The following is a 16,729-nucleotide window of genomic DNA, read 5'->3' as shown; positions in this document are numbered from 1 at the left end:
CTTAGGAATAAACCCCAAATATAACTGTTTGACTTTTGCAGAGTCACAAAATTTGACTGATTTTAACCTTTCAAACTTCATCTCTAGCACTATCCAATGCACACCTCTATCTCCAAACACTGCCTCTACCAGCAGTCAGGTAATCCTCATGCTCACTTCAGAGCAATTAACACCTGGTCTTCATCTCCAACCATGCTAATCTTAAAGAGACAACCGAATGTAGTTAACACAGAGGGATTGAACATTAGGTACCAAGGAAGATTAGGTTCCACTTCTGTCATTACTTGGGCATTAAGTACTTGTCACTTTGGCAAACCTGTTTTGCCCCACCACCTTTTCTTAGCACATAGCTCTACCTAAGACAGTGTAGGATCGTGGTTAAAGTGTAAAATCCAGATTCAGATCTGCAACTTGGGTCACTGCATGACCAGAAACAATCCATTTAGCTACTCTGTGTCCCAATTTTCTCATCTGACAAAGGGAGGCCACAGTACCCACTGCAGAGTGTGTTGCAAAGACTGGATACATAAAGGTATAAAGCGCTTAAAGGAGTGCTTAGCACCCAGAGAACACTACGCACGTATCAGTTATCACTGTCCATTAAGGGCACATGATCTCTAGGCTCATTTCATTTCTAATTATTTCATGAGCCTGGGTTTCTAGTTCCAGGTTAGATTTTATTCTCTTCATAAGGCCATTCTCAACTATTACCATCTATACTGACCTCTTAATTAAAAAAAAAGCACACAACTATAAACTTTACTGTCTGTAACATTCATCTAAGTTGTAGTCATATAATATTTTTATTGTCAATATTATAAAAGTAATGGTGTTAATAATTATGACCGCCCTGGCTTAGTTTATTCGTGTTCCACACCTATGACATCCTTATTATTGGGAGCCCCTTGTAAGCTGAAAAAAATGGAAGTATTGGAAGATTAAGTGACTTACCAAGGTCACCCAGCTAAAACGCAGTAGACAGGGGCATGGTGCCTAACTAGTAGAACTTGTTCTCTGGGCGGCTATGCTAACTCCTCACTCTACTGTAGCTTACCTGTCCTCAGCATGGTTTCCCCTTCTCTTCCAAACGTCCCAGGATACTTTTTGAAGACAGGGATTATGGGTCTTTTTTTTTTTAATCATATTTTATGCATGCAAACTTTATCCTATATAAATACTTAAACATTTGTCTATATTTATCTTGACATTATAACTATGCAAGTAATACAATTCCTAAAATAGAATGACTCTAAGCCATGAGTTTTCTCCCCAGCCAGCAGCCCCTGCCCCCTTAGGCCTCGATCGCTGGCCAGGCTGAGGGACGCCACCCGTACACGAATTAGTGAGCTGGGCCTCTAGTATTAAATAGATACTGACTATTTCTTACTTCCAAAGTGCTACTGAGTTATTAAATACTAAACTTGACATAAAATATCTTATTTAATCATTACATCAACCCATTTACTCTCTCCCTTTACTTGCAAGTATTAAAGACATTAGAGAATTAGTTCAAGATCACAAATATGGCAATGGGGGAACTATGGCAATGGTTTGAACTTACACATATCGGGCTCTAAAGCTGACATGTTGCCTTGTAAGGTTATAGCTACTTTAAAATCTTTACTTCAGTGCTGAACAAGCCTCTGATGTTAGTAATTCTAGTTTTATGTTGTTGTTTTACGGATGACAACAACAAAGTAGTTAGAATCTACTTTTCTTAAATGTAGCATGCAGATTCCAATTGTTGGGTCAAACATATCTGGTGTGGTAGAAGCTCAGGCAGTGTCTAATAATTCATTCATTGGAGTAGTAGCTATTTTATAAGGATGATCTTAGGTCATTCACAATTTAAGCAGCCAATTACTTTTAAATGAGCTCCCAGAGTCCATCTCAAAAGCTGAATACAATTTCATTGCAAGTAGTGTTACAGCAAAGGTCCCGTCGATTAATTTTTATGATTTAAATAAGAGATGAACATAAAATTAGCACCCTTCTACTATAGTCCTCATCTTGATTATTGCTATTTAGTGAAATTTTTTCTTCAGGCTGAGTGAACACTGTAATCATTATTGCTTTCCATTGTAAAGGTTGCTTCTTAGTTAAAAAATCAACACGTTTCACTTTTCAATGAGTACATCAGCTTCAAAATCAACAAAAGCATTGAAGATGCTGGCAATTTTGCTAGAAACACAAATTCAGGTGTCCTTGATCAACCAGAATTCATAACATGTAATCTTAAACATAAGATGTTAACTGATTCTATAACCAGGCCTGTACTTCAAATACCAAATAGTTTCAGCTCAACTTTCTGTTCATGAATCCTTCTCATCAAAAATGACAGTTGGTTTGAACAAACAACAATTCTGAGTATCTTCTGACAGTATCACTAAGGACATGCACCAAACTGCTTAGTGTTGTCAACAGTGAAAGGTCAAATTAGTCTTATAATGATTTTACAGTATGTGTAGAAACAGCAAAGTTGATACCTATAGATATAATTTCTGAGCATGGAAAAAAAATACACCACAGAAAGATAAGGTGATCAAAATGATTGCATTTATGATACATTATATAAATTATGTATTTTATACATTTCATGCATATTTGTGTACACATAGAATAAAAGTTTATATATAGTGCTTTCTATGTGCCAGACACATCTATTTCATATAAATATACACAAGTTACCTTAATACTTAAATTGCTCTAGAGCAGCGATTTTCATCTCATGGCACATATAAACTAACTAGAGGCCCAGTACATGAAATTTGTGCGGGGGGGGGGGGGGGGGGAGTGGTCCCCTCAACCCAGCCTGCACCCTCTCCAATCCTGGAACCCTCAGGGGATGTTTAACTGCTGATTTAGGCCCGATCCTAGGGATCGGGCCTAAACCAGCAGTCGGACATCCCTCTCAGAATCCTGGACCACTGGCTCCTAATCGCTCACCTACCAGCCTGCCTGGTAGCCCCTAACTGGCCCCCACTCCACCGGCCTGATTGCCCCTCATTGCCTCTGAGTGCCTGCCTGATCGCCCCTAACTGCCCCCCCTGCCAGCCTGGTCGCCCTTAGCTGCCCCCCACTGCTGGCCAGGTCACCCCCAACTGCACCCCCTGCCGACCTGGTCGCCCCCAACTGCACCCCCCCCTCCTGCCAGCCTGGTTGCCTCTTACTTCTGCCCCTGCTGGCCTGGTTTCCCCCCCCCCCCCCCCGCCGGCCTGGTCGCCCCACGCAGCCTGCTGTTCAGTCGTTTGGTCATCCCTCACTAACCCCCCTGCTGACCTGGTCATAGGCAGCCATCTTGTGAGGGTGTGACAGTCAATTTGCATATTACCTCTTTATTATATAGGATTACTAAAATTCTGTGGCACACAAAAAATACTATATATTTTGCCAATCTGACAAAAAATAGGTATAATTTTGATTGATTTACAAAAAATAATAATAGTAATTACCTACCCTTTTAGCTCCAAAGTGACTTTTTAAAAAATCAGGTGCCTATACTTGTATATAAATATTTCTGGTACCAAGAATTAACCAATCAGACATAACCTTATTATGTGACATGACCAATAAGATGCAACTCTATTATATGGCCCATATATTTATGGTTCAAGACAGGGCATTCATTCCAGACAGCTATTGTTATGTTGGCTGTTGTCACTTTTTTATTTGACAATTTAAGGGAAAAGAAGTCAGTGCTCCTGACTAAATAAACACCAGTTGAAAATCACTGCCCTAGAGGAAGGTAGCATTATTATTCCTGTCTTAAGCAGGCGGAAACTGAGGCACAACGACCTTAACTTGCTTATACATGGTCACACACCTAGCAAACAGAAATTTGAATTCAGCTGTCCTTGTCCAATGCCTTGCTCTTATGTGGTATGCTGACCATATTCAGTCCCCTGAAAGAATCATATCATGTTTATATTTTATGGCTTTAGTTTCTGCAGCATTAATACTACAAAATAGCATGAATAGATATAAAAAAATAGCAGCTTCAGACAAAATGCCAAAGGCGATGTTCAATTAATCTCAGTATAATATTAGCAAATGTTTCTGGTCAAATTATATAATACCCAAAGCTAAAGTGTCCCAACCAAAATTTAAAAATCTTCTCTTGAGAGCATTATTTATTTATTTTTTTTTACATAAACATTCAGGATACCTGAAGCTGAAGGCTCATGTATACACAGGACTTAACCACATTTCTACAATTCAAAACATAAAGATTTTCATAGACTAATAGGGAACGTATAGGGCTGTCTACTCCACCCTTGCTTTACATATGTGTTATTTTGTACAACATATTATAAATTAGAAGAACTTTAATAATAAATATTATTAAATAATAAATATTTTGAAGTTTTCCATTTTTCCTTGAATATTATCTATCTATATAAAAACCCAGTGGCCGCAACAGCAGAATGACCAGAATGACCAGAACAACCAGAATGACCGGTGGCTATGATGTTCACTGTGGCAGCCAACCAGCCTGAGCCAGGCTCTGATCGGCCCTCTACCCCCGGCTGACCCGGCCCCCAAATGACCCTCCCCACACCCCAGTTGGGGGAAGGGCCAGTCGGCCAACTGCCCGAGGACCCTCTCCCCTGCTCGGCCCCCATCAGGGCGTGCTGGCTGGACCCCACCAGTGCACGAACTCATGCACTGGGCCTCTAGTATTCTATAAACACACAAACTTTCGTATGTGTACAGGCAGGTGGCCAAAATACTTAAATGTTAGTCTTAACATGACTGATGAGCACATTTTGCTGGGATGCAAATAAGAGAAAATGTTACGAGCTGAATCTTGATTCTGTTATTCTCTACCTATCTGTGAAACTTTGAGAATCTCAATAAATCTATCTGAGCCTTGTTTGTCCTACCTACATCCCAGGGCCACTATGAGAAGTAAATGAAATGTGGGATGTGAAAATGAACTCAGAATTCTAAATTGCTAAACAAATATAAGGGATTAGTATTATCACAAATATCGTTTTTATCTTTCATTCCGTAGCATCTAGCATAATGCCTGGCACTATGCATGTTTGTTAACTAAACTTATTTTTCATTATGGAAAAAAAAAATTCATTGTAAGCATTTAACCAAAAGAGCAAACAATGTTTTTCCAAAATAAAAATGCCCATCTTCCGAGTCTAAAACTATTATGCATTTTACTATAAAGTTAATATGAAAATAAGAGCAGTTTTTTTTTTCTGATTTCATAATCACAGCATTTGTGCTTATTTCTCACTAAGTGTACAATTATTGAAATTTTATATTAGGCATTTAGGAGGCATTTTAATACCAGTCCTAACAAAAAAGGTTTTAGGTATTTAGAGAGAGAAAGGGGTTTGCTGATGATTAGAAACTTACAAAAATGTTAAATGAGAAAATATTATTTTATATAGAATAGAGATGAAGCCATTTGTATATAGGGATCTGCTTCCGTATACATCACACATAAATTCATATGACTACCTCTAAATGTACATTATAGGATAGGTCTATACATCCCATAAGCACATCATCCAAACCTTCAGAAACTGCCATTTAAAAGCTAAGGGCCTAAATTTCCACTTTGATCAATGCAACAGCTTTCTCACAAGATGGGATGACTGAAGTTTATTGATTAGCTGATAACCTTCTAATGCACCAGCCTTTAATCTACAATACGACGGTGAGTGAAAGTAGAGCTTTCAGAAAGGCAAACAGGGCTTGATTATCCTAGAAGAAAACAAGAACGCGGAGAGACTCAGGAAGGCAGAAACATCCAGAAAACCAGAGCAATGACATCCAGTTACTTGACTTTCCCTGCAGCCCCGCGAGTTGAGATAACTGTGTCACCTGACATTCTGGCTCCAGTGCCAAGGACTAGAGGGCCAAATCAAATCAGCATAATAAGGCTGTTGTGTCCAGGAGGACGAAGAAAAACAACCTGGAAGAGTAGTAGAAGTTCATTTCACAGCATGACTGCCATTTCAAAGGAAAAGCTAACACTATTTAAGGGTTTACGTCAATATTATCCATACATCTTGATAAGAATGAGTCACTTTTAACCACGGCCAGTGGCCTTGATTGCATTTGACAGAACTTTTGCTGACAACTCTCTGGCTGGAAGAAAATCTAAGAGCATCTTATGGTTAAGGACTAATGTCAGTGTTGAAAAGTTCAGGGGGAAACGTAGCCAAAGGGGGTATACATTTCTCTCTGATCAAAATGTCTACAGCATTTTGTACTGATTTATAAAACTGGATCATATTTAATCTGAAAAACTGAAATAACGGTACACTAAGAATTATGTAGAGCTACACTAAAATTGGTAAAGTAGATAAACAAAAGCCTGGCATAAAGATGTATCGAACTGAACTCATTCCTTCACCCAACAAATATGCATGTGTGCTAGTGAGGCAGCAAAGTTTAAAAGCACTTCTTTAATGAGAAAATGGTTGAAAAAATATTTCTTATTCTGGTGTTACAAATAGAGATTAGATAAAAGGTCACTAGTAAGTGCAATTATCTAGGTTCATATCATTCTTATTTGCTATTTTCCCAACACACAAGTAAGAACATACAATCTTTCTTTGAAAATCAGAGCCCAATAACCATTATGAATTTAACTTTTTCATCTTTAAAATAAAAGTTTTGGTGTTATTAATCTACAGTGTCTCTTCCAACTGCAGCTTTGGGATTTCCATGAATACTTACTACTATTGAGGAATTCCATGGCACTTCTGCTTTAAATAGCAACTAGTATTCTACTAACTTCTGCTGCTGCAACTATTACTGTCTTTACCACCCAAACAGATCTTCCCCCCAGTGAGGAAAATGTGCCATGCCTGAAACATTTCTGAAGTCAAAAATTACACATAAACAACATGCAAATATACAGTGTTGTCATAAATCTCTCAAATTCCAGATAAGATAAAAGATTTGAGACGATGTAGCCTAGACGAGAATTGGCATAGTTCCCAAGTTTTTCCCTTTTGCTTTTCTACAACTACTAGGCTTGAACAAGTCCACAAAACATCTCTTTTCAGACAAACCTCTAGTTATCTGATTATTTTATGTCCTAGATTTCTCTCTATATAAATGGGAACAATACCAAGTTATCTCAGAACTTGTATTAAATAGAGATTGCCGAGAAATATACTGTGAATCTCAATATTTATTAGAGAGCCCCAATCTGATAACTGATACTAAGCTCTAATGTTACATAAATGCAAACAGTTTTCCATTACCCTTAAAAAAAATGAAACATGGGAAAATAAAAGCAGATATGTGAATTAGATTTCAAACAACTTAAACCATGTGTGCATGAATAATGTTATTTTTAAAAAAGATTCTAAAAACCCAATAAACTACTCATTCAATTCAATATTCACTGAATACCTACAACATGTGAATTATACAAGCATGAGTAGGACATGCTCCATCCTCTATAAGCCAACTGAAATAGAAATAAAATTGAGATGTGTATAAAGTACTAATGGGCACACTAAGAATTACGTAAAATTAATTCTGACCAAAATAATCAAGGAGTAATAACATGGCTCACGAGCATTCCAGGGGTTTTTTGTTTGTTTGTTTGTTTTAATCCTCACCTGAGGATAGGTTTATTGATTAGAGAGAGAGAAAAAGTGGGGGAGAGAGGGGAAGGTAAGGAGAGAGGGAGGGGGAGAGAGGGGAAGAGAGAGAGAGAAAGAGAGAGAGAGAGAGATAGAGAGAGAGAGAGAGAGAGAGAGAGAGAGAGAGAGAGAGAGACATCAATGTGAGAAACATGGATCAGTTGCCTCCCCTACCTGCCCTGACCAGGGATTGAACCTGCAACCTTTTGTTTGGATGATGCTCTAACCAGCTGAGCTACCTAGCCAGGGCATTCCAGTTTTGCAAACAGAAATATACTAGTAAATGTAAGATTTCCCTACAATAAGACATAAATAAAGAACAATCACAAGTTAAGCCTCTCTTCCTGGATCTAAAAATCACTCCTAAGAGGACTGTAAAGCCAAAAACTAGGAATAATTGTGAAATAAACTTCTGAATGGTTTAACAATGTGGCATCTATGCCAAAAGGGATTTCTTTGCTAAGCCTTAGATTTAAATAATATTCAAAGAAGATTGTATACAAAATGATTACACAAACTTATTTTTAAATTTTAGTCAGACATTAAACTCAATTATTGACAATTTATTCAGGATAAATTGTCAATAATTGAGTTCTTAAGGTAATATCGTCCTCAGCTAATGTCAAATGCTAGTAATTGTTGAGGAATAATTTATTAGATTTAAAAAACAACCACATTAAACCGACCATTTTTACTTAGCAAGACACAGCATAAGCTCTCATTAGGAGAAAATTCAATAACAGACAAAAGCAAATATGCCCTGTCCATATTCAGTTCATGTCCAATGTTATAAAAGGAAAAATGGAAAAAGAATGATATAAAAACTCCTAAAAACACTAAACATATAATCATGACATAAAGATTCAGTTTAGATCGGATTTTTTCTTCTTTACATTTGATTTGATGAAATTTACATATTCTATGAAATGGTGGCCCCAAAAGGTACTTATTTTCATAACTGCTTTGGCTTTATTTAAAAAAACTAACAAATGTTGTTTGCTTTTTTTATTCATCACTATATGTAAGTGTATGTGTATATATTAAAAATACTAGAAGAATACTTGGTTCTGCAAATAATGTTCTACCTTCATCCCTTAGCAAATTTTCCAACAAACATGTTTGGCTATTAGACTAATAAGTCCAGTTACTGAATAACAACATGCTTATTTAATATTGAGTAAAGTTCAACCAAAGATGGCACAGATCGCTTTTCTCAAAATAATTTGTTACTAATTATAGGCAGGGTGAGTGGAAAGTATTTGTTGACTTACTTCCGTTGAGCATGTTTCTGGAGTCAATTTGTAGGATTATTTGTTTTGCTAAAGGCAGCATTAAAGAGGGTAAAAAAAATAGGAAAGGATAAGCTAAAAACTTAGGTGAGCTATATATCATTTTAGCTTTCAGCTTTAAATGGAACAACAAAGCCCAGTTTTGCAGGAAGGTTTTGTTTTGCTTTGTTGCTGTTGTTTTGTTGTTTGTTTGTTTGTTTGTTTTGGTTTTCACTTGGCAATTAAGTCTGAACTATCTATCTGAGGAAGAATGAACTAGTAAAACCCCAAAATTTGACAGGATCTACTAAAGCAGACTTCCTTAAAACTGATGTAATTTTCTAGCTGTAAGTATCTTGTCATTTATAATCATTTCTAGTTCCCCATTATGTTTTTTCTAAAGTCCACTTTTAAATTCGAGTGAGAATTCACCATAATTAGAGGTTATCCTGTTTTTTTTCAGAGTGTTGAAAAAGTGTCCTGGGAAATGATAATGTGTTTTGGGCCTGAGAGATGATTTTTTTGTCATAAATAAATGAAGGATAACTGACATGCCCAAGGTGTAGGAGTTAGACTTTGTTTCTTCTATGTAACGGTGATCGATTTCAGAGAGGTGACCTACAACTAAATTTCCTGCAAGATGTAGCTTTCCCCCCCCCCCCCACTGAGTTTCTATTTTGATTTGAAAAATACGTCGCCTGTGAAACAAGCAAGCACAACCTAAAATGTCTGTTTTGTTGAAAAGGTGACCACTGGACCCGGTGACAGGCCCAAGGCAGGTGTGTACCAACCACAGCAGAGCAAACTATCCAATGACAAGACTCCCTGCTGGAGGCACCTGGAACGGGGTGGGGCGCCCAGGGCTTGAGTCTAACAGACATTGACAAGAGTCACAATTTCCTAGGTGGCCTTCTAAACCAGAATCGACTCTAGCTGGACAGACTCAACAGGCTCCAGTGACCTTCTCATAGCTACTTGTCAGAGAAGACAATAGTCTGTGGAAGTGGAAAATACAAATAACTCTAGCAGAAGTGCCAAAAATAAACTATTTTTATATGTACTTCATTTTTAATTCTCTGGTATATTTAAATAATAAAATGACAACGTTTACTTCTATAAAAATTTCAGAAAGTCTATTGCCTAATGAATTGTAAAGAACAGCGTCCATCGTACTAATTCATTGCAAAAGAGTGACTGTGCCATCTTTCTTCCACAAATGAGTAAATAACAGGCTAGGAGGCAAAATGTCTAACCTTGTGCTCCATGGAAGGCCAGCATCGGAACCACCTAACAGCGCCTTAGACATTCCCAGGCCCAATTCCAGACCTGAAAAGTCAAACTCTCCCAGGATCGGGAACATGAAGCTGCATTTGAACAAGCTTCCCAAATAAATGCTTTTCATTCATACCCAAGTGTGAGTAAGAGGACAATGACATAGCTGATTACTTTCAGAAAAATAATTAAAACTTATCCAAAATGCATCCCTCTCTGAATAGAGCAACCGATAACATCTAAAACTGATAAATCAAGAAGTTGTAGCACAAACATATTATTTAGTATAAGAGATAAAAAGGAGAAAAAGCAGCTGTGTCTAGAGAACAGGACTGTATGGATTGGGAATGATCTTATCTGTTTTCTGACTCTATGAATGTATTGCTTTAATAAATTGTTGAAAATGCAAAAAAGAAAAAACACACAAAGCATCAAACAAACCAAAAACCACCAATGCCATAATAAAAAGCATATAAAAAGACACAGAACCTTCAAGAGCTAACTATTGCTTGAATCTCAGGTGTACTATCTCAGATGATGAAGGGGGCAGACAATTCATCCTTGAATAAATCTGTGTCTGACCACATTGACATGTTGAAATACGCCTCAATTTTTTTAAAAAATAAAAGAATCAAAACACAGTAACAAATTTATGTTCTCAAATCCCAGAAATGGAATTCTTCTTTCAATGTGTGCTCAACTTCTGGTAAATACAATCAGAAAAATAAAAGACAGAGTCTTTCCAGCCAGTCCTATCTAAAAATTTAATCAGGCAAGAAAGGTTTCCAAATTAGTATTGAAAAGTAAACTTTTATAAAGTACTTTTATTCAGATGTGCAGAAAGGAACAGAGTGCAGGAAGGTGGGTTAGTAGAAAGGCATGAAACTAAGAAACACATCAGAAATGGCACTTTTCTCTCTCGGGCAAGTACATGTTACTATAACAGAAATCATTCAGTCGGGGTCTGCATAGACCTGGTCTGATTTTCAGTTTTTGTAACAGTAACCTGACATATTTCCCCCCACTTCACTGTTAAAAAAAGGCCCAAAATACTATTCTTTTGTAAAACTTAATGCCTAATAAAATAAGGCATAGAAAGAACATATATTTGCTTGGACAAAGTGTCACCGGGTAATAGTGGCTTTAAACATTTGTGTCCCCACACACCGATTTGTCTTGATTATTTTCAGATGGGTCACTAGGATTGTATTAAAAAGTTCGGTTCAAGTACAGAAATTTGCAAACTTTTTAAATATTTAATTTCATAAATATGTCAGAGCCAAGGTTATTATTCCTTTGATGACATTCTCATTGACTTGCATTCCCATGTTCTATCTTGATTTTAAGAGAAAGGAGAAAAGTTACAAGGATCTATCCTGCTGGGCATTTTGCAAAACCCTGGCTCTACCTCTGGGACTGCCCTGGGAGGATGCACCGTGCGAATCACGGTAAACATCGAAAAGAACAAATGGGAACAAACTAGTTAGAAAAATCATAACACATAACTTTGTAATGAAGAAATGAGAGGTCGGAAATTGAAAAACAGTAGTGATATAACTACATTTAAAGTATATCATTTAATATGTAAGCTTATTGATGTACTAAAATTAAAACAAGATTTAGAAAAAAGTCAGTTTGTATATAAATCTGTATCGACTTAGGAAAAACAATGCTCATGTATGTTCCAAATACTTTTTAAATTCTCTTTTCTGAAGATATATATATAACTTTACTTCCTCTGGACTAAAGCATATCCTGAAGTAATTCTTTATTTTTCAGCAGAGTGTCTGAGTTCTGAAAAGATCTGTCAAGAAACTATTTGCCACAGCCACGTAATTGTCTCTCTTAACCTTCACTCATATCCTAGGATACACTTATAGGGAGTTTTTTGTTTGCTTGTTTTCAAGTCTCTGTATGTGCTTTAAAAGTCCACGTCTTTCAAAGGTTAGCAAGCTATAGTATACATCCTTAAATTCTAGATTTCCAATTGATATATTTTTTTCAATAAAAATAAAGAATGCTTGGGAATGTTTTTAGAGGGTACCCAACTCTTGTGGCTTAATCTCACTTTCACAATTTCTGAATGCTCTATTCTCTACTTTGCTACACATATTTATCCATGTTAAAGTCAAATGGGTGTTCTATAATCCAGTATTGAACAGAATTTTGCAGTTCATTCTCCTAACCTACATTTTACCAAAGGGCTAAAGCAATAAAAGCCCAAACAGAAGCATTTTATTTGATTGAGGTATGTAAGGAAATCAGATTATTCAGGTTTGAAAAGATAGCTCCATAGAATTTATAGACAGGCCACACAGCGGGGATGGAGTTCCTTTCTATTCCTAGAGATAGGATCCCTCTGCCCCACTAAGCATTCCCAGACGAGAATCAAACATTTGTAAAGGGCATTTAGGAGACAATATAAGCTTTCAGTTCCAATATTTGATAACCTTCTCCATCCAGAAATCCTCCTTAGAATCTAATCCATATACCCTATTCCTCTTTTTAAACCATTTCCCTCTTGTTCCGTCCGGAATGAAGATTGAAACTACTGCTTACCATCATCAGAACAATAGTCCTTTATGTCAGCAAAAACTTGAAATAAAACACACCTCCACTTTCTTTTTATTAAACTATTTCAGATTTCTTTTTACCTTTGTTTATAACTTGCCATTAAATTGAGGTGTTTTATTCACAGTCCCAGAGCTATATTTGTTAAATTGTAAATATCCACTAATTGAAGTAAAATAAAATTTCAGCATTCTGAAAATGTTTAGCTAAACATTCATGGTTTCAGCATATTTTTTCCAGAACAAGACTACATATATATACAAAATATGCTTTAAAGCATGGTCATATGTTTATACCTTAAGAAGGGAATTAGGATTTTGAAAATACCTTGGAGAGGCTGATCGTGATTATGATGACAATTTTACTTATTGTGCTTTTAGAACAAGCAAGGCATGACTACGACACACTACTGATCCTTAAGAGTTCACAGTCTTATTGAAGAAAGACAAGTATCTAAAATATTATAATATAATAAACACAAGAGACAAGATGTTAGAGTCTAACTCAACAGGGTAAGGATGGCAAAGAAGAGGTCAAGAAAGGTTGCAATGAGATGAAGTCTAAAATGAGTCCGGAGTAGGCGGCTCACCAGACTGCAAAGCAAAATGAGCATGTGCAAAGGCAAAGAGGCATACAAGAGCTCGCTCTGGGGAACTGAAAGATTGGAAGGGCTCAAGCTCAGAGAATGGGGAGGGACAGGGTGCTGGGATGGCAGGAGTTAAACTAAAACAGTCAGTAGTCCAGGTTATAGAAGGCTTAGGTTATAGAAGGATGTTCTGGACAGCTCAAGAATTAGGACTTTGTACTGAAGGAAGTTGCAGGGGGAAGTAACAAGGTCAGATGGCTGTGTGTTGATGCCTCTGCAGGGAGTGGACTGAACGGAGGGGAAACTGAAGGCAGGGATGCCAATCAAACGGCTGGTTCACCAGTTCCTTTGAGGCAGAATGTGGGTGTGAAGTAAGGAAGTAAATAGAGATGAACAAAGCCACGAAATCAAGTTAAATTTAAGAGGCAGAATTGGCAACTTGGTAAGCAATTTGAAGTAAATGGTAAATAACTGGGAGGACTGAGGATAAATCAAACGTTTTTCCAATTGGGTGATGATGCCATCAACTTAGAAAGGCAAGAGGAGTAGGAGAGAAAGACAATGATGTCAACACTGGTCTTACTGAACATCAACTGTCTGTGGGCCACCACATTGAAGACCGGGGTTGCGTGTAAATGCCATTTAATGCCCACAATCAGCTGAGGGCTGAGGGGGTGAGTCCAGAGGAGCTGCATTTTTCTAATTGCATAAGGACCCAGCGGTGTATCAGGGAAGATGTCTAGTAGACAAGGCAGAGGAGAGACCCTGGCTAGAGATCAGAACGTTGGAGACCTAGATATACAGAACTGCGCTGGCCACCACAGTAGCCAATAGCTACATGTCAATATAAAGTCACAATAATTAAATTTAAAAATCCATTTCGTTAGCCACAGTTATGTGCTCAGTAACCAATGTGATCAGCCGCTACTATATCAAATGGTACATACAGATTTTCCCTTCATCACGGAACGTTCTATGGGATTGTGGAAGATAAGAGGAAAGGTTTGGGGACAGGACCTCAGGAAAGAGAAAGCCAGGAAGATGAGTGGAGTGAGAGGGAGGGATCAAAAGCGTATACAGACAAAGGAAAAATCATACCACTGTGACCCAGAGAAGATACTTCAAGGAGACGAACAGTGAAGAATAAGAAAAACTAAAAAGAGATCAATTAAGAAAAGGAATAAAAAAAATTACTTTAGGGTAGTTATTTCACCCTGGCATTTGGTATAGTGTTGGAATCATTACCAATTTTTTCAGATGTAAAATGACTCAATGAGAGGAATTCTCCCACTCAGATGACACGTTTAGCTTTTAGAAAAAAAAAACACACAGAACCCCAGAGGAAGGGAAATGTTGGAAATATGACCATTCTCTTCCCACACTTTAATGAAGGGGAGGCTTTCCTTGCTTAGCCATCATCCAGCTATCATCCTTCTGGGAGTTTCTAAGAGTCTCTAATTAAGGTCTAAAACATTGCCGTATAGGTTTCTTGAAATAGAATATCTAATAATTATACTCAGACATCAAGCAACACAATTCTCTTTTCATATCAAAAACCAAGCTGATAGAACAGCAGTTACCAGGGGCTGAGGGCAGACTTTTCTTTGTGAAGTTATTTTTTAGTAAGTACAGAGCTTCCATATGGGATGGTGAGAAAGTTCTGGAGATGGGTAGTGTTGATGTTTGCACAGCAACCGGAGTGCCACTCAACTGCACACTGAACAATGGTTAAAATGGCAAATTTTCTGTTACATAGACTTTACCACAACAGGAAAAAGATTTTTAGTGAAGCTGAACTAAAACGTAATATGGGAGAGAATCTGGAAGAAACCTCTTACAACTCTTGGCACATGGGACAGTGAAGATACCAAACATAAAAGCTGAAAACAATGCTCGCAAACACCTGTCACTTGAAGTAACGTGGGTATTGGTGTTAGATTTATGATATTCGGTGGGGGAAACATGGGTTTATAGATTGTAAGGCACACGTTGTTACTGTGGATGATACAGCCTCCTGTGAAAATGTCAATGGTCTGGAAAAATGGAAGTTGGAGCTTTACTTGGTGCTAACAAAATAACAATGTATTAGGTCAGTTTCATAAGCAAGATGGCATTTATACCCCTTTCTTTACTATTTGCACCTCAAGTCAAGGCAAAGCATAAATATCAGAGGTAAATCCCAAGGCAACCATGTTTGCACAGGCGCAACGCTCACTCTGCAGTCACAGGAGGGAGAGGAACCAAGAATCACTCCCCACGCAGCCTCTGGCCGCCCGACCTTGCAGCAAGACTCACGGAGAGAAACACTGAAGGGCCCCTAAGAGAAGCTATCGGGTGCTCCCATTTCTGTTACTGCCACCAGGAACAGACAGTGAGGCGAAAAATGCAATCAAAGCAGGTAAACGTTCATGAATGCAAAAACTACAGTAAGCCAATGAATGTTGGGCCCAGAATTTTTATAAGTTATATAATAATAATCTCATGGATGTTAACTACGGACTGTCTTCCATCAGCATCCAGACTTGTCTTCGTGAAGCTATTGAAAGACTAGAAGTAAACAGTCGTATGTTATGGATCTCCCCATTTCTTCTCCAAGGATATGGACCAAACATAGAGAACAGGACCATCTTTTAATCCAATCAGTTTTCCTGGGCTACTATTCGGAGCTCTGCTCAAATCACAGGGGGATTCTGCTGATGCCACAACGTGACAAGTCACATCACCTCGTGACCGCGAGCTAAAAAGGCATTGACACAATGCAAGAACAGACACTGGAAGTGGAAACAAACCAGAGGAAGAATGGAAGAAGGAAGGAAGACAGAGAAAAATTGAAGAGATGAGTCAAACTATACTTACAACTTTCAGCCTGATAGTCTGGCACAAACTGCTCATCATTGTCAGGTACCTGAGCTGAAGGGAAAAAAGAAAATTAAAAAAATAATAATTAAGAGAAAAAAACTGCCAAGACTTAAGGAATGTCAAGTAAGCTCTTCCATGCCAGATATTTTTAGGCTGGGATAACATTTCTGATTATTTGCCAATTAGCCTCTATTTAAAGTGGTATTGGCAGCAATACTTGAGAGGGGAAATTTCAGCAGCATCATTGTTGTCAACTAGAAAACATGTCCGTCAGAAATACAATGGTGGCAGTCCCTCTGAATTTCACCTGCCAGACGGAAATAAAAGAGACATGCAAAGTAAAAGAAGCCATAGGATTTCGATTAGCTGCAGTGTTTCTTTATGCAAGTAAAAGATATGCTTTTGGAGTAAAGGGTGTTCAAATTTACCCACTGCCAGGGCTTAAGCAGCCCATTTGAAGTAACCACATAATTCTTTCAAATAATGTGCAGTTATTACATCTCTCAGGGATTCTGCTTTCTAGAAATCGTCTGATTTTGGCAAGTTCC

General features: G+C 37.7%; 1 protein-coding gene across 3 annotated transcripts in view; it reads right to left on the bottom strand.

The window, feature by feature from the left end:
* The window catches only part of ETV1 (ETS variant transcription factor 1), an 84,787-nt gene that overhangs the window by 56,208 nt on the left and 11,850 nt on the right, over positions 1-16,729 (bottom strand). For all 3 annotated transcript variants that reach the window (XM_079786465.1, XM_079786466.1, XM_079786467.1), the window contains exon 5: positions 16,179-16,232. In XM_079786465.1, coding sequence (XP_079642591.1) covers positions 16,179-16,232 — 54 coding nt within the window. The remainder of the gene's footprint in view (positions 1-16,178; positions 16,233-16,729) is intronic.

Source organism: Cnephaeus nilssonii (assembly GCF_951640355.1).
Source record: "Cnephaeus nilssonii genome assembly, chromosome: 12".
Lineage (NCBI taxonomy): Eukaryota > Metazoa > Chordata > Mammalia > Chiroptera > Vespertilionidae > Cnephaeus > Cnephaeus nilssonii.
Note: the sequence above shows the minus strand (reverse complement) of the source record. Positions and strands in the feature narration are given on the sequence as shown.